Source organism: Bufo bufo, chromosome 5 (assembly GCF_905171765.1).
Source record: "Bufo bufo chromosome 5, aBufBuf1.1, whole genome shotgun sequence".
NCBI lineage: Eukaryota > Metazoa > Chordata > Amphibia > Anura > Bufonidae > Bufo > Bufo bufo.
In genome coordinates, this window is record NC_053393.1 from 246,021,144 (window position 1) to 246,045,163 (window position 24,020).

At 48.1% G+C, this 24,020-nt stretch overlaps 1 protein-coding gene across 2 annotated transcripts in view; it reads left to right on the forward strand.

The window, feature by feature from the left end:
* The window catches only part of MLH1 (mutL homolog 1), a 148,799-nt gene that overhangs the window by 40,263 nt on the left and 84,516 nt on the right, over positions 1 to 24,020 (forward strand). For both annotated transcript variants that reach the window (XM_040431919.1, XM_040431920.1), the window contains exons 5-10: positions 1,062 to 1,134; positions 1,221 to 1,312; positions 1,417 to 1,459; positions 3,484 to 3,572; positions 11,347 to 11,459; positions 12,422 to 12,515. In XM_040431919.1, the coding sequence (XP_040287853.1) occupies positions 1,062 to 1,134; positions 1,221 to 1,312; positions 1,417 to 1,459; positions 3,484 to 3,572; positions 11,347 to 11,459; positions 12,422 to 12,515 (504 nt within the window). The remainder of the gene's footprint in view (positions 1 to 1,061; positions 1,135 to 1,220; positions 1,313 to 1,416; positions 1,460 to 3,483; positions 3,573 to 11,346; positions 11,460 to 12,421; positions 12,516 to 24,020) is intronic.

The window sequence follows — 24,020 nt, forward strand, 5'->3', positions numbered from 1 at the left end:
TGATACTTAGGCCTTATCCAGGTGGTCATCATGGAGCTCCTCTCTCCTATGCGTCTCTGAATCTAGTCTGGTTGCAAGAGAAGGCACCTCTGTCCGGTTCGGGGTTTTATAGCCCAAAAGCAACCCCCTCCTCCTTCCTCAGGCATGTGACATCTTAGTGTGCCTTAGTCCCCCATCCTAGTCCCAAAAATGCTGGGAGTAATGGGCATGGCCATGGGGCAGAGGTGTGGAAAAACAGGTCTTTGATGTCTCTGATTAGAAGGTCCCCTCACAACGGTGCCACAGAGTCTGATTGCTTTGGGCCTGAACAAAAGGGGACTAGATGCTAATCAGCTGTTATCCTACAGGCTATCAGCACAAGTTTTTCTCTAAACAACTCTGTTGATAACAGTTGGAATTGCATATATGCATATATATATATCCACAGATGCTTGGGGGCACATCTATAAACACATACAAAACCGGGGGTATGAATGGGCAGCAATAAGCCCACATACATACTGTCATAAGTGTATATACATAGACACGTGTGCAAATACATACACACATATCTATATATACACACACCCTCGCATATATCTGGGGCATACAGGGGACATATATAAGGGGGCACATATATACACTAATATAAGGGGGATTATAAGGGGGCACAGCTTCCAGGGACCACATATTTCCCACAGGGGCCACCATGAGCCCCTGGGGATCACCATGGGCATCACCCCATGATGCGGTGGTTAATGTATGCATATATATACCATACATGCCCGCACGTGTTTGCAGGCATGCATGGATATATATGCACACGTCTCAACCGTTCCTCAACAATAGTGCAGTACCATGAATTGAATTAGTTTAAAGGGGTTATCTAAGGCCCCCCCTATATGCCTGGGCCCCTCACACAGATGGTACTTTCCTCGCTCACCGGCACGGCAGCCGCCACATCTCCCCGTCGTGCGGATGAAAACAGTGTGGGGGGGGGAGGGTATTATAGGTTTTGGATAACCCGTTTAATAAAAAATAATCTTTGAGAATGTTGTAAGAGTTACATTTTGTGTTTGCAGAGCAAGTTATTCAGATGGAAAACTCAAAGCTCCTCCCAAACCTTGTGCTGGCAATCAAGGGACACAGATATCGGTATGTAAAATACTTGCATTTCAGTCCTGAAGCCACAACTGCTTTACACCATCTGGTGATGCATTTCCAAACTCTGTGTCTTTCAGGTTGAAGACCTATTTTATAATATCTCTACAAGACGGAAAGCTCTGAAGAGTACTAGTGAAGAACATGCAAGAATAGTTGAGGTAGTGAGCAGGTAATATTTTTATTTTTTTCATGTTAGTAAATAAAAAAATTGTATAAATGAGTCATGAGAACATAAACTATGGAAATCTTTTTGTGTGTTTTATTTCTCCATAGATATGCCATCCATAATTCGGGTGTAAGCTTTTCTGTTAAGAAGGTTAGTGTTTATTTCCTCTAAGTCCATTTACCACTCTCATGACAACCCAAAAACTGGTTCTACGGGAACCAGCATTTCCAACTGATAAAAAGCACTGACAGACGCCCTTACACACAAGGAGTTTTACATGTGTTGGAACATCTCTGACTGCGAAGATGGGTGGACTGCTAACAGAATATATCTGATATTCTTGATAAGATGTCTGGGCAACTTGGTAAAGGATTATTTGAGCTATTTGTCAATCAGCTACAGCAGTGAAGTACATCAAAGCTGGCCATCACAGTTGTGCAAAAGTAGGCATAACTGAAATTATAGACAAATTTGTAGTCCTGTTGGCTGCAGCAGTCTCCTAATACTTACATTACTTGGGTTACTGTAGAGCAGGGGTGCACAACCTTTTTTGGTCTGGGGGCCGCATCGTCACATTGCTCTATTTCAAAGGGCCAAAAAAAAAAAAAAAAGTTAATCAGCACTTGTTTGCATCAGCCTATTACACAGGCAAAGTGAATGGGGAGGAATGATCGCTACCACAGTCACTGCTCCCTCATTCAGTTTTGTTGATTATTGGTAGCATATTACTGATTACACGGTGAGATGTGCTGACAATAATTATACATCTCTCATCCTGATAAAATATGCAAATTAGCCGACAAACGAGTGATCACTTGTTTATCAGCTGATCAGCGGCACGATTATATCAGCTAGATATCCGTAGTGAGCGCTCCTATAAAGACTTGTTCCCAGTAATTGTCCCGAATATCGTGCATTGTAATGATTTGTAACAAATTCCTGCAGCATGGCCTTGAAACAGAAGATTCATACTTACCTGCTCCCTGCCGCTGTTTCCATCTTCCGGTCCCCGTGGTGTTCACATCTGGCTGGCTATTGGTATAGTCACATGCTCGTTCCAGCCAATGACTGGCTTCAGTGGTGATGTGGCCACAAGCAGTATTTCACCGCTGAAGTCATTTGCTGGAGAGGTGATCTGGGACCGGAAGATGGAGATAGCGAGACAATAACCAGTAAGCACTTCCCTTCACTGCAGAGGACGGCGCTCACTGGTTATTACCGCCTCCTGCCCCCAGTTATAGGGGTCCTACAATAACCAGTAAGCACTTCCCTTCACTGCAGAGGATAGCCCTCACTGGTAATTACCGCCTCCTGCCCCCAATTATAGGTGTCGCACAATCAGCTGTGTTTCTGTCCAGCAGGACGGGGGCCGCAAACCTTGGCTCTGGGGGCCGCAGTTTGTGCACCCCTGCTGTAGAGGAAAACTTGACTGAAGATGCAGTTGGTAAAGGTGGATTTATATAGTGCTGCCAGGACAAAGCATGGAACTCCCTAAAACCCCCAATTGTGTTAAAATAATCAAAGATTGGATACTCACCACTTAATTACCTGCTGTATCCAGTGCTGCCGCTACATTTCTCACCTCTAGATTGTTTCTACAAGCTGCAGTGGTGACTTATAAGGCACTTGACCGCTGCAGTCAGTAACTGGTATGTGGCACCGGACCACTGAAGGCAACGGTTGGCTGCCGTGGTCACATGTCTTATACAGCTGCGTCACCCCTGCAGCCTGTAAACACAGACCGTAGGTGAGGAACGATGCAGTGCTGAAAATGGCAGGGAATTAAGTGGTGAATGTTTTTTTATTTCTTAACACACAGGGTTTTTGTAGGATTAAATAATCTGTCATAAGTAGGGACATATTTCTATGTACAGCTTTCTTGTAGAAACAAATGCGGTCACCGGTAGCAGGCAGTTCCGAGAACAGCCGCCGGGGGCCTTCATCGGGCTGTTCTCGGAACTGCCTGCTCCCGGTGACCGCATTTGTTTCAGACCGGCTCGCGGCACAGGTAAGGACTTACCTGTGCATCGCCCGACTTGTGATTTAAGATGGCAGCCCGCTCGCCGGCGAACTGGCCATCACTGTAGAGAAGTGATCTATTCTATGTATGTTCAATATTAAATCCTATATTTGTGCAAAAACTACAGCTTTTTTAGATATATTTTTCCTTTTAGCAAGGAGAGACCACGGCCGATGTGAGGACTTTATCAAATGCAACGACTGTTGACAATATCAGGACTGTGTTTGGAAATGCTGTGAGCAGGTATTTAATAACTCATTAAATAAATCCAGATAATAGGGGATAAAAACTACGGATAAATTTGTCATGGGAGTTATGCTCGTATAGGAATAAATTGCAAATTTTTACACAAGCCATATTTGCCCCCAAAAAAACCTTGTGACCCCTTCTTGCGTTGTGATGTACTGTTACATAGCTATCAAGTGTCTGCTGTCAAATTTGGCCACGGCATCTGAAAGGCCAAAAACGCAGAATATTTCCTGTTGTCTAAGGCCTCTTGCACACGACCGTATGGATTTTCTCGCCCAGTTTCCTTGGGGGACACAGAAGACCTTGGGTATAGCTCATCTCCATAGGAGGCGTGACACTAAGTGAAAGCTGTTAAGCCCCTCCTCCACAGCTATACCCTCAGCCTGGAGAGAGAGACTGCCAGTTTTTTGCTTAGTGTCCAAGGAGGCAAGACACTCCCTGCTCTGCAGGGCTGGTTTCTCCTTGTTTAAATTTTAGTTTTTTAGTTTTTTCTTTTCTTTTTGTTCCAGATCATCAGGGATAACAGAGACGCACTAGACCTCTCTGTTCTCCCGGGGTTGAGCTGCGCCATTTCTTTATCAGCACAGGCACCCGGTCTCTGGGTCCCCCCCTACATCTCCTACCGGAGTGTTGCTCCAGGCCTGAGGCTCCTGACGGCTGTGGAGTAAGGCCTCGCCTCCGGCCGACATTGGTATTCCGGTGCGGCCGGGCGCCGCAAAAATCTTAGCCCAGGCTCCGCGGCCTGCCAGGCCGCCATTCCGGGTCCCTGACTTTTCCGGCCGGCGGGGTGGGCTCCCGCGGCCGGCAAGCCGCCATTCCGAGCAAGCCGCCATTCTGGGCCCCTGACTCTTCCGGCCGGCGGGGTGGGCTCCCGCGGCCGGCAAGCCGCCATTCTGGGCCCCTGACTCCTCCGGCCGGCGGGGTGGGCTCCCGCGGCAGGCTTTGGGCTTGACTTCTAGGCCCAGCAGGCCCCGGCCGACCGTCGGTGCCGGTCGGTGGGGCTCCGCAAATTTTGGCCCAGGCTTCGCGGCCTGCTGGGCCGCAATTCCGACCGGCCCGCGGGGTGGGCACCCGCGGCCGGTTTGATGCGCCACTCCGCCTCAGGTCCTGGCGGTACATACCGGGCGCCGCAAATTTAGTCCCCGGCTTCACGGCCTACTAGGCCGCAAAATTCCGGCCTCTGGTGGAGGGGGCGGGAACTTCTCCAGGCGCGAATTTTTCCCGCCGGGAGGTTCCTCCGCCCCCAGGGGATCGCAGCGCCGCCCTCCAGGCCGGATCCATGTTAACCCTTTGGGTACAGGCCGGATCCCAATGGGCCGGTATGGCTGGCCCCCCTTTTTCCTTTTTCCTGACTATCTGTGCCCCTATATGGTGGCACCCTTTAGCCTCAGAGAGGCTGTGTTTTTAATTAAAAAAAAAAAAAAAAAAAAATAATAATAAATATATATATATAATAATAATAACAGATTTCTTTTGGACTGCGCAGGACGCTGCAGCCTCATCAGTAGTGCTGCATGTCTGCATGCCCTCTTTCCACAGGCGGCATAGTGTTGCGCTCCCAACCTGCGTCGCTGCTAGGGCATTTCCCCTTTTAGGCGGTTTTCCTGCCCTCTTCCAGGATACGGCGCTGGCCAAGTGCATGCGGCCCTTCCGTAGGCAGCATTCATCATCTCTCCAGTTATGGTGCCTGCCATGTGCATCCCCCCCCTCCTAGGCGGGATACTGCACTCTCCCTGGCTCCCGGCTGGCCATGTGCATGACCCCCTTTTAGGCGGAATACTGCACCTTCACCGGATACGGTGCTGGCCATGTGCACGACCCCCTTTCATAGGCGGAATGCTGCACTCTCTCTATGGATTTGCTGCCGGCCATGTGCACGACCCCCTTCTCTAGGCGGAACGCTGCACTCTCGCTGGATTCACTGCCGGCCATGTGCGTCACCCCCTTCCATGGGCGGAACGCAGCGCTCTCACTGGATTCGTTGTCGGCCATGCGCGTGACCCCCTTCCATGGGCGGAAGGCAGCGCTCTCACTGGATTAGTTGCCGATCATGTGCATGACCCCCCCTTTTTAGGCGGAATACTGCACTCTCACCGGATACGGTACTGGCTATGTGCACGACCCCCTTCCATAGGCGGAACGCTGCACTCTCTCTGATGGGCTATGATGTACTTATGTACTATGTTACTATGCTGCACTCTCACTGGTTTCGCTGCCAGCCATAGGCATGACTCAGGCAGCATACATACATCCCTCTGTCTGTGGTGTTTTCTCGCAGGTACGTTACTGGCCATGTGCATGTACCCCATACATGGCGGGGTGCTTGCACTCTCGCTGGATCCGCTGTCGGCCATATGCATGACCCCTCTTCCGTGGGCGGTGTACGCACTCTCGCTGGATTCGCTGCCTGCCATGGGCATGCCTTCCTTCCTCAGGTGACATACATACATTCTCACTGACTGTGTTTGTCTCTCACCAGTACGTTGCTGGCCATGTGTATGACTCCCATACATGGCGGGTGCACGCACTCTCCCTGGATGAGATGCTGGCCATGTGCATTACCCCCCCTTTTTGTCTGGGCGGCATGCTACACTCTCACCGGATACCTTGCTGGCCATGAGCATGGCCCTCTAACATGGGTGGAACGCTTGCACTCCCATTGGATACGGTGCTGGCCTTGTGCGTGACCACCCCACATTCCATGGGCAGAATTTGGCACGCTCATGAGATTCACGGCTGTCCTTGTATGGCTGTGCTGGACTTGTACATGTCCCCCTTCATTGGCAGAGTAGTTGCACTCTCGCTAAGTCAGTGTTGGGTGTATTATTGCACACTCACTTAATGCTAGGATAACCCTGTGCATGTTCCCCTTTCACTAGGTGGACCTCCTGCGTTCCTGCTGGATTATATGGTATGTCCTGCTTCTCTGAAGTAGGTACGGCCTTAGGCATCACTCCCTTTTGGGACCGGCCTTTGCACTCTTGCCGACTGCAGTTTGCCAGATACAATTTCCCCCCTTTCGGGGCGGACTGCTTGCGTTCCATCGCATGCTATACTAGGCTTGTGCATAACTCCCTTGCAGGTTGCACTTTGCAATTACGTACATGCTGTGGCACTCTGTGGCGAGCCCCCTTTTTCGCTGAATTAACCTTTTGCAGTGAGCGGACGTTCTTGTGCGTTGTTTGGGCCGTGTATGCCTTCTCCTCCTGTAGGTGGGTTGGCCTTCTCACTGCTTACGAGCTGCTCGTACGTATGCCTCATCTGCTTCCTGCGGCATACTTTTGTTTTCTTGGGATACGATGCTTGCCGCAAGCCTTGCACTCGTCTCTAAGGAGTTCATTCTGTCCACCTGACCCGGACGGGCTCTACTTGCTCTATGCTGCACGGAGCTGGGTGGTACTCATTCATTTAGTTGGCCCTTCATCCCAGGGAGTGTTCGTGGTTCCTAGATGCGTGCCCATTCGTCCTTCCGCGGTATTGCTTCCCTGCGCTAGTGGTCACATGGTCGAGAGTGCTGTTGTCTGGAGCGCCCCTCGAATTCTTCGTTGGCTCTGGCAGGACTGCGGTTCCCTTGCCTGCTCAAATTTCCTCCTCTTCGGATGTAGTGTGGTATGAGTCCTTCCTCTTGGCGCCTCTACGCTTCAGTCTGATCTGCTACCAAGTGCGGGCTGCTTTTCTCGGGAAGGTCACCCAAATTCTCTTGGGTGCTCGATTACCCAGGTCAGAGGACCTCCACCTTGGGTTCTTCAGGGTATTCGCCTTCTGCGAGGCGGTGAACCGGGCATCTCGCAGTGTAGCAGGGTTCTGCTTTTGAGCTGTCCTATGGCTTCCCTGTTGCCCACTCCTCCGTTCGGTTGGAGGGTGTTATGCCGGCCTCTGTCTCGACTACCTTATCTCGCTGGCTCTGTTTGGCTCCCGCTCGGTACAGATCACTCCGATGTGGCTTCTGTCCCGCCAGACTTCAGAGGCTGTTCCTTCACTGTCCTCCCCTCTGGGAAGAGCATGGTTGTTCATGTGGATGGTTCCGGTGTTCCTTTTGGCCTCGTTCTGTCTCCCTTGTTCACACTGGCTGTATTGGCTGTGCCTATTTACCGAGTCTACCGCGTTCTGTCCTCCCGCTGAGTGCAGATTGCGTGGTCCATTCTAAGACAATGGTCCTGCTGTAGACTTACCTTCTCGGTAACTTGGGGGGACTACCTTTCGGTCCAGATTGTCCTTTGATCTCCCACACCGGGACTGTAGAACATGGCTACATCAGCATGGACTTTAGCCTGTCTTGTCCTGGCATCTGGCGGATACTGGGCGGACCCTTTGGTTCCGTTCCGTCTGTCCTTCTGCTCCCCCACTGGGTGGATACGGGACAACGTTGCTCGGGGGCCGACTGGACCAGTTTTGTCGACTTCTGCCCGTGTTACTGGTCTGCGCCTGATCACATTGGGTTTTCGCCCGCTTGCCAGGCGACTCCAGCGGGTTCGCTATTGTCCGCTCCTGGCTGTATTTTCGTCCAGGATCTGTCGTAAGACTTATGGTTTTTTTGTCTGGGGTTCTGTGGGAAGCTGTGCATTCCCCACTCTGACTTTTTCTCTCCCCATGGTTCTGTCTTTTTTCCAGTCCGGCCTGGACCTGGGACTGAGATTCCTTTACTTGAGGTGTCAAGTGTCAGCGCTGTTCTTCCTCTTCCAGCGTTCCCCGGCCCTCTGGGCCTGTCAAGACCTTCTTACTTGAAATGGCTCTTGGGTTCCTCTGTACTGTCCTTCGGTACCGCCCTGGGAACTACATACTGAGCTCTCGGCGCTCCAATCTTTTCCTTGGAGCCGTTACAGAAGTTCTCTCTACCCCGCCTGTCCTGTACGGTTGTGTTTCCGTATCAGTCGTGTCTCTGACGGGTGCCTGAATGGCCCCTTTTTTTTTTGTTCTGAGCCTTCTGTCTTTTCCCAGGACAGGGCTGTTTCTACATCCCGTTCCTTCCTTCTGAAGGTGGTGTTGCCTTTCGCTTCAACACTTCACCGATTTGGACGTTGTTTGGGCCTTGCCGGTTTTACTTGGAGATCTCCGACTCTTGTCGACGTTCGGTCTCTTGGGTTTCCTGGAGGTCCGCGCTTAGAGTTGACGGACTCCAGGGTCGTTTTCCTCCGCTTTATCAGATTGGCTATTGCTGAGGTTACCGCACCGAGGGCAGGATTCTGCCTTTGCTGTCACCGTTCATTTCACCAGAGCGGTCGGTGCCTCCTGGGCCGGAGGTATTGGGCTTCGGCCATGCATTTGAGCAAGGCGGCCACAGGTCTTCCTTGCACGCTTTACAGAGTTCTACAGGGTGCATACTCTGGCTTCGGCGTATGCTGCTTTGGTCCGCCTGGGTCTGCAGGCGGCGGTTCCTTGATGCCTTCGGGTGCTTCGCCTTGGAGCTGTGGTCCCTCCCCTTTTGGACTGCTTTTGAACGTCCCAAGGTCTTCTGTGTCCCCCAAGGAAACTGGGCGAGAAAACGAGATTTTTGTATAACTTACCAGTAAAATCTCTTTCTCGCTCTTTCCTTGGGGGACACAGCACCCACCCATTCATTGTTTTTCTCTACACGGTTTCCGAGTTTGTGTTACCCGTTGGGTAGTTGGCTTGTTGGTTCTTTGTTGGACTTTGCCTTTTCTCACTGCTTGGACACGCAACTGGCAGTCTCTCTCTCCAGGCTGAGGGTATAGCTGTGGAGGAGGGGCTTAACAGCTTTCACTTAGTGTCACGCCTCCTATGGAGATGAGCTATACCCAAGGTCTTCTGTGTCCCCCAAGGAAAGAGCGAGAAAGAGATTTTACTGGTAAGTTATACAAAAATCTCGTTTTTCAGTATTTTGCGGTCCGCAAAAACACGGATGACATCCGTGTGCATTCTGTTTTTTACGGAACAGCTGGCCCCTGATAGAACAGTACTATCCTTGTCTGTTATGCGGACAATAATAGGACATGTTCTATCTTTGAACGTAAATACGGAAACGCGAGGCATACGGTATACCCTCCGTGTTTTTTTTTCTTTTTTTTTTCTTTTACCTTCCTTTTTTTTTTGTGGATCAATTGAAATGAATGGTTCCGTATACAGAATGCAAAAAACGGTACATAAATGGAAAAAGAAAACGTTTGTGTGCAAGAGGCCTAAACCTGGGAGCGTCTTATTGTCAGGTGCGTCTTACAGTGGGTTCACATCACGTTTTTGCCATTTGTTTAACATATGCAAGAAAAAAACATGTCGCATGTTGGGACTTTAAATATGGCAACCGCTCACACTATATAATTTGCGACTGTTTTCTGTTTTAAGCAGCAGGCACCCGGAGCTCATGTCCACAACCGGCGGGAACAATGATCGCACATTTTTAACCCTTCAGTTGCCATGGTCAAAAACCAGGAATTGCTCGCTTCCAAGGGTGTTCCAGCTCTCCCCGACGTAGATCAGGGAAGCCAGAGTGTGCAGCAGCTGTTCTCCTGTGTTACAGGAGGCTGCTGCACATTAGTTCCTATGGAGCCCCTTGCTATAGTTCCCTATGGAATAAATAAATACAATTTTTATATATTCCATGCGCAAAATGGGAAGAAAATTGTATCACCCGACAAAAAATGAGCTCTCACACAGCTCTGTACACATAAAAATAAAAAAGCTCTAAGAATATGGAGAAGCAAAGAAAATATTTTTTTTTTCCCAACATTTCTATTTTTTTCAGTATTAAAACTATAATCTCACTGACCCAGAGAATGAAAGGAACAGATCGTTTTGTACCGCATAGCAAAAGCTATAAAAACAAAACCCATAAAACCGTGGCAGAATTGTGTTTTATATTTTTTTTTATAATTCCACTCCATTTGGAATTTTTTTCCCCGCTTCCCACTATATTGTATGCAACTGTAAATGGTGCCATTAGAAAGTACAACTTGTCCCACAAAAAACAAGCCCTTACTCGGCTATGTAAATGAAAAGTAAAAAAATATGGCTTTGGAGAGCTGGGAGTAAAAAAAAAAAATATATAAATTTAAAAAAATTAAAATTTCCCGGTCATTAAGGGGTTAAACATAAGGCACTGTTGAAACATTTAGGGTACATTCACGCGAACATGTGGTGGCCATGCCTGTGTTGTGACCCGCAAACCATGGGTCCATGATCCACACGGTGCGGTGAAAGATAGAACATGTCCTATCTTTTGCGGCGCTGAAGTACGGACCTAGAAGCACACACAAGGACTTCTGTGTGCTTCTGGGTCTATGCCTCTGCACCGCAAAAGGTAGAACATGTCCTATTTTTTGCCGCACTATGCGGATCACGGACCCATTGACTTGAATGGGTCCGCACCACAATGCAAAGTGCACATGACTTGGATCCGCGGCTTGAGGTCTGCAACACTAGCATGGCCGCCACAAGGTCATGTAAATGCGGCCTTAAATCAAAAATCGGTTGCAATGTTCCTTAGAAAAAGAATTCTATTCTTTATGCAAATTAGGTCTTCGGCGCACATAGGGGCGTGGCCTATCCCCCAAGTGCACTTAAACCATCATTTGCATTAAAAATGTGTTTGGTTTTTTTTCTTCTCAAACTCTGCAGCCGTTTTTCGCAAGATAAGCAGGGTCAACCCCACCATGCCTCATTTAATAGAGTTGATCCAGCTGACAGGTGCTCTCTAGATTAGAGCAACCACCTAAAATGGTATTCCTTTGTGATTTGTCAGCCCTTGAATATACTACAATTGATGAGTACATGCTCTGTATTCATTAAAGTGTTTTTTTCTCTTTTATTCAAGGGAGTTAATTGAAGTGGGCTGTGAAGATGCTAAGCTGGCCTTTAAAATGAAAGGTTATGTAACCAATGCCAACTATTCAATGAAGAAATGTATTTTCCTCCTCTTTATAAATGGTAAATACACATCCATTACAATATTGAGGGGTAATACTTCTAACATGGGCCATAAAATCACTGAAGCTGGGAAAAGTTAATTCCATGTTACAAAGATAAATTAAAACCAGGACAAGAAATTTAGGTCATGTGCTATAATTCTTTTTCTCTCCTTTCCGTCAGTGTAAAGAGAGTGTTAGTGAACGTGTTCATAGAAAATCGATACCAAGCTATACAACCTGGGTTAATAACCCAATAGGATATGTTCACACGTGGAATAAGTGCTGAAGATTCCTCGCACCAGAATTTCATGCGAACAATCCACAGCATTTACAGTGGAAGCAAAGTAGATGAATTTTTAGAAAACCTGCTGCGTAAACTGGCTTGCACTGATTTTCAATATTTGTTGATTGCATTGTACGCCTCTGCATTACCAGTGATGGATTTTTGGATTTGAATTGTTGGGTCTAACTGGCATCCAGCTTGACCCTGATTGAGATACATGTCACAAAAATATGGCACTATGGTAGTGCACCAAAAGCATACCCTGTGAATACAGCGTTAGGGCGCATTCTCACGAACGTGGTTTGGTCCCGCATCCGAGCCGCATTTTTTACTCCGTGTGCTGTCCATTTCCATTGCTCTGTTCTGTGGCCCCACAAAAAGTATAGCTCATGTCTTATTCTTTGCCTTTTTGCGGACAAGAATGGGCATTTCTATAATGGGCCGCTCGTTCCGCAAATTGCGGAATGCTCACGGGCGGAATCCGTGTTGATCCGCAATTTGCGGACCTCAAAACACGGCACGTTTGTGTGCATGAGCCCTTAGGCTATTCTGAGCGGTAGTTTAGTGGGAAACAAGAAGTAACGGTTGTGTCTTAAAACTGTTGCATGTGTCTTTCCTATTGTGGACTATTTTACAGTAATGTATAGCCATTTAACATGTTACAGTATATTGGTAATAGTGTTTCCCTCTATTCAAAGCAAGACTTGTAGAATCAACTGTCTTGAAGAAAGCCATCGAAACTGTTTACGCTGCTTATTTGCCAAAGAACACTCACCCATTCATGTATTTGAGGTAAGCATTGCATTTTTATCATGTACTATGATCAAGAATTAAGCTGGCTATACACTTTCAGTGCCCAAGCCCCCCATAGACATGCACGCACAGTTTGGCCAAGTATGCTTGTTTTCTGAATGGGTAGGTGGGAGTAAAAGGTCTTTTTACACGGTACTACAGAGCAGCAGAATACTTCCTTCCAGACAATCTGCTGCTCACAATGGAGGAGACGATTGCATTTACATACAACGACGTCCTCCAGAGTATGGGAGGAGCGATCGCTAGTGTCATCACTCTTCCCCATACTGACGCGTTGTTTGCCAAATGCAGATCATGTTGTTTGGCTGAAGGTTTAGGCAGCTGATTTTGTTTCCAATCGCTCTCAATGGTCTCTGTTTTTATGTTGCACGTCTTTTGGCCCCATATTGGATAAGATCACCTCCGAAGCTGCCTGTGGGAAAAGTGCCCACTTGCATTAAAACTGGGCTCCTCGTCCACATCCTTCTAAGAGGTTGGGCCGCTGTTTTTAGTTTTTTTTATAGTTTTTCCACCTCTTGTCCCTCAGACAAGGCTCCCCTGCAGGAACAGAAAAAGAAGTCTTCCTTTCAGCCATATGCCATCTTTCTTCAACAGGAATACCTCTGCCTGCCAGCTCCTTCTTTTTCAGGATTGCTGGTGTTCCTACATTCACAATGCCTGGGTACTCAAAATTGTAATGTCTGGTTACAAAATCAAGTTCTAACCCACCAAAACACCCCCTTCCATGCTTTTGACTACTTTCAGGCTCTGACCGCTCTAATTTTTCAAGGGGTCATTGTCCCTGTCTCTCTAGCAGAGTGCTTCATGGATTTTTATTCCAACCTGTTTGTGATGGTCAAAAAGCACCCAGTCCTGGACCAAAAAATTTTCAACCAGTTCATCCACCTTCAGCATTTCCAGGTGGTATCCCTTATTGTTCCCATGGCTTGTGTCTCCACAAAGACTTTTGCTTCGACCATGGTGCTTCTTCGGACAAGGGGTTCATCCTCATACCCTACCTGAATGATATTCTGATGAAGTCTCCATCATTCTCACAGAACCTGGAGAACCTGCATATTACTTTGGATGCTCTGTCTTGCCCAGGCTTGATAGTCAGCTGTTTCCTCTCTGAACCATCAAGGCTGGACTAAGGCTACTTTCACACTCGTGTTTTAGGTGGATCCGTCATGGACGGATCCGTTCAGATAATGCAACTGTCTGCATCCGTTCAGAACGGATCAGTTTGTAGTATCTTTAACATAGCCAAGATGGATCCGTCTTGAACACCATTGAAAGTCAGTGGAGGATGGATCCCCATTGACTTACATTGTGTGCCAGGATGGATCAGTTTGGCTAAGTTTCATCAGATGGACACCAAAACGCTGCAAGCAGCGTTTTGCTGTCCATCTCCAGAGTGGAATGGAGACTGAACTGATGCATTCTGAGCGGATCCTTTTCCATTCAGAATGCATTAAAATGCAAACTGATCCGTTTTGGACAGCCTGTGAGAGCCCTGAACAGATCTCACAAACGGAAAGCCAAAACGCGAGTGTGAAAGTAGACTTACAGTTCTGGATGATGATGTTTCAGCCTTGTCGATGGTCCACATTTGGGGAGCGGACAATTGGATAGCACAGTTCTGCACCAGTGGATGGTTAGACTTGGAAAAGTGGTCCCTCTATCCCAACATTATCGAAAAACTTTGCCTCCAGACTCAACTTCAAGCTCCATACCTTCATGGTGCGCATGCAGAACCCCTGGAACTTGTGCTGTGGATGCTCTGATGACTCCATGGACCAATTTCAAACTCCTCTATGCTTTCCCCCCTATTCCCCTTCTCCCCAGGATTCCTTGTAGGATCAAGGTGGAGGGCATCGCGACAACTGTCATTACACCAGATTGACTTTGCCATTCATCATTCATCTCTTGCTTCCTCTCATTATTATTTCATTTATCTTTTTTTTAATTTTTTATTCTTTATTTAAATGTATACGAATAACATAAAGTGCATCGGGAAAGTAGCCCAAGTACTTTGCATACGGTAATTCAAAAACATAACACCCTTGAAATGCAACATATTTGTCTAAGCATGTACACTGCAAGAAAACACTGATAAAAAGGCAGTCCTGGTGTCATTAACGAAAATGACCAGGAAGAACATATTTTCCAAACCCGTACCCATATGGAAAAGTGCGAACATCAGGTACCTATGGAAACTGAAATAGATTTCACGTGAGAGTTGAAGGCAAACAAACACATATAACAGATCTCAACTGCTTCACTAAAACAAAACACTGACTAACAAGGACCACAGGTGAGAGGCGAGGGGGGGAGCACGAAAGAGTACAAAGAGTGAGTCGTCTACTTTCTCACGACAATAGGCTTTGAAAACCCTGGGAGACCTGGAAAGCAAACCAAGGGGCCCAAGCATCCAGAAAAGCTTTATGTTTAGATCGTAGCTGCGAAGTAAGTTCCTCCATTCTCCAGATCTCCTCCACCTTTTGAATCCAGCAGCCAGTTGTTGGAGACGAAGAGGACTTCCACCTCGCAGGGATGCACGACCTAGCCGCTATCACCAGAGAGCACAGACAAGACTTACGAAGCATGCTGATTGGTAGATCCGATAAAAATAATAGGAAAAAACCAGGCGTCTTCCGGATTGAAAACTGAAAAATTGAGGACAGCGCTTTATGGATCGACTGCCAGAAGGGTCTGAGTCTGGGGCAATCCCAAAAAATATGTAAAATCGAACCCGGGGCTGAGTCACAGCGCCAGCAAACTGGTGACGCGGATGGAAGAATTTTCTGTAATCTGACCGGGACATAATACCATCTGGACATTATCTTATACCCCGCTTCCTGGAACCTACTCGCAATGGATGACTTGTAGAGCAGGCAGAATAGTTTGGGCCAATGGTCAGGGGGGACTTCCACTCCCAGGTCTTGCGACCACTTAGTCACATATGGGGGCAGATAGTCCTGTCGAGGAGCCACCAATGTCTGATAACACTCAGATAGGTTCGGGCGCATATAGACATTCCCTTTCTCAAATACGGTAAGTGACCTGTCATACCCTGCGGAAGTCGGAATTGAGGAAAGGAAATGTGCCAGTTGTCTGGATCTCCAAGATCCCAGGGAACAAGGATCCGTCAATTTCAGTAACTCGACATACGTAAGCCATCTGCCCGAGGTTCTAAAAAAGGGGGCGCGAGACCTACCACTCACGCACCATTGCAAAAACGGTCCACCCCGACAACTCGCCGGCAAACTGGGGTTTCCTAGAATTGTGAACAGTGGGGAGGGAGAGGGTGAGATCAAGGGACATTCTTTGACCTTATGAAATTGTGCAATGGTGAGACCGATTGTGGGATGATTAGAGAGAGCTGATGTGAGTTTCCGATCTACCCAGGGCAAGGAGGTCAGAGGAAAGTTCGAGTACAGTTGTTCGATAGATACCCACTGTTTGTACTGTGCGTGTCGACACCAGTCTACAATCCTTTGAAGCAGGGAGGCAGAGTAATATTTACGTAAGTCAGGTATGCCTAACCCTCCTTTGTCCCTCCGGATGTGTAAGAGAGATCTAGCTAATCTCGGACTGCCCCTCGCCCAGATAAATCTGAATAAGTCCCTGTGGATCCTATCGAAGAAGCTAGCTGGGAGTCTAATGGGAAGGGTCTGAAAGAGGTATAACACACGCGGAAGCATGTTAATTTTAAAAATAGCACACCTTCCAAACCATGTGTGCAGGCCCTTCGACCACCGCTTAAGATCATCCCTTATTTGATCTCGGAGAGGAATATGATTCCTCTGGAACACCTCCTTCAGATCTGAGGGGATATAAGTGCCCAGATATTTCACTGCCCCGGTAGCCCACTTGAACGTAAAGGATGCGACCAGATCGGATAGGAGAGTATCTGGTAGCGATATATTCAAGGCCTCTGATTTCTGAAGGTTGATTTTTAAGTTAGAAAGGTCATGAAATGTGTGGAATTCCGACATCAAGTTCGGGAAAGAAATCCTGGGGTTAGTAAGCATGAACATTAAATCATCCGCATATGCCACTATCTTAAATTCCCTGCCCTCAACAGAGAGTCCCGATATATTCAGGTTCTGTCGTATTGACCTCAAGAGGGGTTCCGGAGTAAGCACGAATATGAGTGGGGAGAGGGGGCATCCCTGGCGGGTCCCATTCCGGTTTGCGAAAGACGAAGAGATCACACCATTCACCTTCGTGGCCGCGGACGGAGACTCATAGAGCTCGGATCCATGTCGCCATGGGGCCTGTAATGCCTACATAGCGCAGCACCACGATCAACCAAGGCCACCCCACCCTGTCAAAAGCTTTTTCAGCATCTGTAGATAAAAGACAAAGCAGGGTGCCTCGGGTCCCGGCGTGATGAATCAGATTGAGTACCTTAGTGGTGTTATCCCTCGCCTTCCGCGACGGAATGAAACCCACCTGGTCATTGTGTATGAGCTCAGATAGCAGCGGGATCAGACGTGTGGGCAGAATTTTAGCGAACAATTTGAGGTCCACGTTTAGAAGTGAAATTGGACGGTAGTTACCGCAGACGGTGGGGTCCTTTCCTTCCTTATGTATGACCGTAATATGTGCGTTAGACATATCTGCAGGGAGTGAATGCCCTGTATGGGCCTGTAGAAGAGGTAAAAATCTTTTATAGTAGGAGGCCGTCCGGGCCTGGGGCCTTACTGGGCTGCATGGTTTTTAACGTCTCCGCTAATTCCTTGACCGAGATCGGCCTGTCTAAATCTTGGAGGGTGTCTGCAGGTATTTTCGGCATACCTGAGTCCGCAAGATATTTGTCCATCGCTGAGCGCAAAGACCCACTGGCGACGCTGGATTGTGGAAGGTTGTATAGAGAATGGTAATACTGAGCAAAGGCTTCTGCAATAACAGTGGGGTCATTAAGAAGGGAACCTCGGGCAATGGCTATAAGAGGAACATAATTCCTTGCTCTCTGATCTGAGTAATCTGGCTAGCAATTTACCACTTTTGTTTCCGAACTCAAAAAAATTTCTGCAGCCCTTCGCTAAAATGGTTTTCGTACGTACATCCAATTTCTCCTTGAGCTTACTTCTGGCCAGGAGGAGGGAAGTGCGCGCAGCCGTCACATGGGACTTTTTCTGAGCCCTCTCGAGGTTAACAATTTCCGCTAAGAGCTGAGAGATTTCAGCTGCTCTTTCTTTTTTCCGTCTCGCTCCATGCTTGATGAACTCCCCACGGATTACACATTTGTGAGCTGCCCACACCGTGATAGGCGACATATCATCACTTTGTGGTAGGTTGTGGTGGCTCACTAGCAAGTAGTTAAGGTATGGTGCTGCAAGCTCATAGAGGGAATCACCCCACCCTCTCTTAAAGGCAAATGTAGTAATAGAGTAATGAGCGAGCACTCATACACTTGGCAACCAAATTGACATGTGCAGAAAATATTTATTATATCCCCATAAAATACAAGTAATAAAATTTATAAGAACAATGTAGCAATAATATACAACATTACAGTCACATATATTGTGGTAGATATGATCAACACTATATTAATATGACTCAATAGTGTCGATAAATTCAATAATATATATCACACCAAGAAACTTCAAGTATATGCTGTTATTTGGGAAAGAGGGGGTATTATCTTCTAGCGCTCTATCCCAATTTGGGAAACTGAATGTCACTGAAAATGCTGTAGGTGTATTCACTGGGAGTGCAATATGTTCATAAAGTGTCCACAGGAATCCTGATAATGTGAAAAGTCTCTTATAGCATATCCTTTTATGGTCGATATGAGCTTTGGATTGAAGAAAACTTTAAATCGATATTTGGCTTACCGTCTAGCGTCTGCTTTCTCCCTATTGCTTCAATGGAGCTTTAAATATTTGCCAGCTTATTCAGTCGCTCCATACAGCAAGCTGGTTTAAATTTCGCGGGAGTTCCAAAGATCGCGGGAGTTGCCACTCTGTTCCGCAATTTCCTTTGGTGCAGCTTTCGACGATAAGAATAGTTAATCCTTTACTGTAGAGATTTTCTTCTGTATGGCCATACAGTATTATCGGAGGCTTTTCAATGCAGGTACATCACTTGTTTCACCATACGCGTTACGGGTAGATTCACTCTCCCTTCCTCAGTGGTCAACATATCATCACTTTGATTTCAAAGTACTGAGAAATCGCCGTGTGTACCTTTTTTGAGCTACTTCAAAATCCTGCAGTAAGGACTCATTCAGTCGCCACTGCCAAGATTTTGGAGTGTAGAGAGGGGACTTCAAGGAAACATAGAGCATTGCGTGGTCTGAAAAGATCAGCGGGTCTATTGCTGATGAATTCGAGAGATACCGCTGAATGTCTCAGTAAAAAATAGTCTAGTCTAGAGTATGTGTCCCTCGCTGCTGAATAAAACGTGAAGTCTTTGACCTCAGGGTTAAGTACCCGCCACACGTCTACTAGCTGATAGGTGTGGAGAAGCTTTTTGATGTCCCGGAGGTAGGAGTGTGCAAGATGAGAGGTCCCCCTAGATACATCAACAGGATCTAACGCCACATTGAGATCTCCCCCAACCACCAGGGTGCCCTCCGCAAAGTCATCCAAGCGAGACAGAATCCCAGTTAAGGCCTTGAGTTGTTTGGTATTGGGTAGGTATACATTTGCAAGGGTGTACAACTGTCCAGCTAGCCGTCCCTTAAGAAACAGAAAACGACCATTGTCGTCTGTACGAGCATCCAGAAATTCAAATCTAGGGTATTTAAACGAAGGCATAGCATCCCTACAGAAGTGAGTCTTGGATAAAAGCTACCTGTATCTTCTTACTCCATAGGAGCCGGAGAATGGAGGAGTGCTTCTCGGGGTGTTCATTACATTGGCGTTGATAGATGCAAACTGGATAGTAGTCATGGATTCAATCTGCAAAGAAAAGAGAGGGAGGAAGACACAAACTAACAAGCGGGAGAAACAAAGGGGAAGAGGGAAAAAAACAGGACAAACAAAAAAGACTTTCTCGCTGGTATCATTGGGGGACACAGGACTGTGGGTATAGCTTGCTGCTGCCACTAGGAGGTGACCAGAGGAACAGCTCTTAAAAGAGCTAGTAGTTATAGCCAGGGGAGTATAGCAAATCTCCCAGCGTATAGCAATCCCCCAGTGTTGATCAGTTACCCAAACACCAGCCTCAACATGATGAAGGATAAAACAGGCACACTTTATTGAGGGCTACCCGCCCGTATTTATGCAGGTCCCCATCTGGTGGACACGCCCCTAGGGGACCAGAAGGAAGACTGTGACACAGGACAAATACGTAGCAACTCAGGATACACAGACACAACACATCCCCACAATGCATCATGGTTTCCTCCTCTCTGCCCTGGAGACACCCGAGGAGCAATTCAATTATCTCTCAGGACAAAGGGAAATCGCCAATACACATGTGGAGACAACAGGACAGAAATCACCACCCAAACACACAATGTCACACCCCCACAGCAAACACAGACATTTAACATATCCCCAGATAGCTCAAGTCTGAGTGCATATCATTAGGTGAATGTCACTCAGAATACACGAATACAATAAAATTAGCTATCTGGGTACCCTCACATAACAAAATACAATTCCAAAGACAGATTTAAGCTGTGCGGCCGGTCTGTCTTCTCCTTTAAAGTTAGTATGGGCCATAATCCTGAGGCAAGAGGCTGGTAAACAGGCCTCTCCAAAACCCAGTGGCGAGGTTGATTTCGCCACAGCGGCCTACTAGGCCGCAACTTTCATTTCGTTTATGGAGGGGGCGGGTTCGTCCATTAGGCGCGAATTCTCCCCGACTAGCGGTCCCTCCTCCCCCAGGTGCCAGCTGAGCTCCACCTTCGAACATCTAGCTGGGTTAACCCTTCATTGTAAGCCGCATTTTTGCAGCAAGCACTGGATTATTCCAGTGTCACTTTCTGCAGACCAAATGCAGAACCGTATCCGCCCTCTGAGGCCGTTTGGTTGAGAACACTCCACCTTCGCAAATCCAGGGGAGTACATAGGAAGGTTCCCAATCCCCCCTGCGGGGCCGTTTGGTTGATAATGCTCCACCTGCGCAAATCCAGGGGAGCACATCTGAAGGATTCCCAATCCACCCTCCGGGGTCGTGGGTTGATTAAGTACCGCCCACTCAATCCAGTGAGCGGTCCTGTAGAGGTGCAGATTCCACCTCCTGGGTGGTTTGATTGTTATTTCATCACCGACACAGCCTGCATCCGCCATGACTGTGAACTGTGCACGAACGGGCCAGAGCAGGACATGTTTCCTCCTCCGCACCTCCTCCCTTTCTCAATAAGGTTATATTCAGAACTCTCCCTTCCGGCAGGGGTTGGGTCTGAGGAAAGGGGGATCTGTTCTGCGGACTCTGATATGAATCCAGTTTAATCTTCTAGTATTGCATCCATACTGACCAGCTGTACTGATGGTATGCATTACCCCCTTCCTTAGGCGGCATTGCACCACTACTGAATAGGTGGACTGACTGCACTAGCACTGGTCAGTGCCAGCCATTCGCGTCCCTCCTTCCGTACTTAATGGAATTACCGTTCCACTGAGTACAGTACTGGCAGTATACGTTAGCCTCTCTCATAGGGGACGTTTTGGCAATATCACTGGTGGCAGTGTTTACCATAAGCATTCCCACCTTACATAAAGTGGAGGAATTTCTCTTCCCACCGGGTACAAGACTGATCATATGCATTACCCTCTTCCTTAGGGGCGTAATTCTCTACCATTGAGTTCAGTTCCTGCTGGGTGCATTTCTCCCCGCCATTGGCGAGGTTCTTGTGCTAACTCAGGATACAGTACTTCCTGTATATTTTTCTCCCCTTCGTAGGAGGAGTAATTACACTTCCACTGAGTTCAGTGCTTACCGTAGGTATTCCTTCCTCCCCCCCCCTCCATGGAGGGATGAGTACACAACTAGAACCGTATCCAACGGTAATCTCGCTACCCCCCCTTCCTTGTCCGGAGGAGTGCGCTTCTACTGAATCTACAACTATCGGACACTAGATGTCTTGCCTTCTTTCAGGTGGGCTGTGGCAACAGTCGTCACTGTTGGTGGCTTGTACTCTTCATCTAGTGACATTTGGATTCTGCCACTGGATACTGTGGCTACTCCCATATTGGATCCCCCCTTTTCTTCCGGTGCTGGTTGGGGGCGCAGATGTGTCGTCGTTGTGCCACCACTCTTCCTTATCTAGGTGAGGGTGTTCGCTGACAATCTGCAATGGCAACTACAGAGTGTTCTTCTAAGCAGGGGAAGCTTTCACACTAGGGCTGGAGATCGTAGTCACGGCAGTGGGACAACCCCCTCGGGTAAGGGTTCTACCCTGGCACTGCTTCGGTGGTCGCTCCGGTTCAGCCCCCTTTATTCACGGAGTGCCTCAGGATGGCTCTACTTAACTGAGATAGCATGGTACCATGCTACTTCTGGATATCCTTAGGCCTCTCCCTAAATTTTTCGCTGGCGGAGCATGCTGTAGCTCTTACTGTACTAGGGGTATGTGCACCCCCACTACATACTAGGGTTCCTACTGCACAGTTCCTTCGTCAGATGACGGTTTCTACTGACTCTGGAATCGGTATCCTCTACGGTGCGGCCTCCTCCTCAGCCGGAGTATGGCCTTAGCATTGCTCTTGTGGCTTCCCTTGTCCGGGCTCCTCCTCAGGCGGTGTATTGCATTACCAAGAGATCCTGTAGAGTGCCAGTCTCTTATGGCAATGGGCTTTGGCCCTGGCCTCTTAATGGTCTATACTTCTGTTAATTGTCCGTTGATCTGACAACTGTTGTTCTTGTGTCGTCAACTCTGGCTTTGCATTGACGTACATGCCATAGCTTTCGGCACCTTGCTTTGGGTGCGCTCTTCTGGGTAGCTGAGTCCTTGCAGCATTCGTCTACCACTACAGTGATACCTTTCTTCAGAAATTACTGTCTGTGTCTCCTCGAGCCGTTGGTGGTCTTTCCTTTCACTGCTCATTCCGGGGGTGGACTGCGGGTCCCCCCACGCCGGGCAGAGCGGGTGCCTTCACACCTTGCCACCACTGGTGGGGGTTTCGTTCCTGGAACGGGACACCCTTTTTTCTTTCCTGTCCTTCCTCTAGCTGGATATGGCTGGCCATCTTCCCCTTCGATCTTCTGGACGGTAGCACTGGGCTGTACGGCTCGGGAATCCGGAATCTATTTTTTTTCCACGAGGAGTATTCTCGTTTCTTGGTTATCTGCCCGTCCCGCATGGTCAATATATACAGTATCACTTATGGGGCTTTCCATCACCGGTGATGCTCACCTCATTTTTTATTTTTTTTGCTTCTTTCTTTATCCGAGGTATTGGTTCTGAGGTACTGGCCTACAGTTGGGCACGCCTGGTTCAGGAATTTATTTATTTTTTCTCAGTAGCTTCTCTCGCTAGAAGTTTCACCATAAGCCCGAAGGCTCTAGGGACATTAGTCTACCAAGTTACCGTTTTCTCAGGGGTGTCCTTTTAACCAGAGGAGGACCCTGCGGACCTGGATTTTGGTTCTGCTTCCGCAGTTGGGGCCAGCAGCCGGCTTCGTCCCTGCCACCTCTGGGACTACTTCTTCTCCTTTTTTATTTCTAGGAAGGCGGCGTTTCGGGTAGCGGTATCTTCCACCCGGCAGCTTTCCGAGTTGATAGCGCCTTCTTGTACGTACTTTTTTCCAAGTCATCTACATCCAGGGTTGGGGCCAGGTACCTGGTTTCGTCCAGTCGACCGATGGTCGTTTGGTGGCGTTTCAGTGAGGAACATGTCCCCTCTCTGTGAGTCTTCTTCCCCTCATTTATTCTGGGAAGGTGGCATTCCTGGGGGCAGGCTTTTCCACCCATCGAATTTGGGAGCTGGGAGTACCTTCTTGTAAGTACGTTTTTCTTGTCAGGTACTCCCATATGGCAGTGCTCCGCCCATTACCTTCTTTTGCTGACGGTAGTCGCCACCTTCCGTGTCGACAGAACATTGTTTTCCCTTCTTTTTCCTTCTCCCTCGCACTCGAGATAGTATGCTCTCCTTCAGAATGTATTGGGGCCCGGAGTTTTGCTTGTCCATGACTTGCTCTTTCCGCCGTGCAGATTTTTTACCTGGTCATTCCTGGAAGTCCTTGGAGGCACTCGATGGTCTCCAAGTGGTGTTCCAGGTGAATCCGTTGGCAGCTGCTTAGGCATTCCGCTTCCGGGGCAAGTCACCGCTCAGCGGAGTTCGGGACATCTGACCAGTGGCCAGCTCTTCTGGGGATACGTGTTTCATCCCTGCATCAGCTTCAGGTTGTATACGGCAACGCCTTAGTCTTCCTGGCGCACGTTCACCAAGTTTTTCTGCCAGTTGCTCCTAGGCATCGCCAGTGCGGCTCTGGGCTTTCGGGTCTCACAGGCAGCAGTGCATTTAGCATTCTCGTGGGTGCTATTCCATGGGCTTGGATCTTTTTCCCTCCCCGTGGATTGCTTTAGGACGTCCCACGG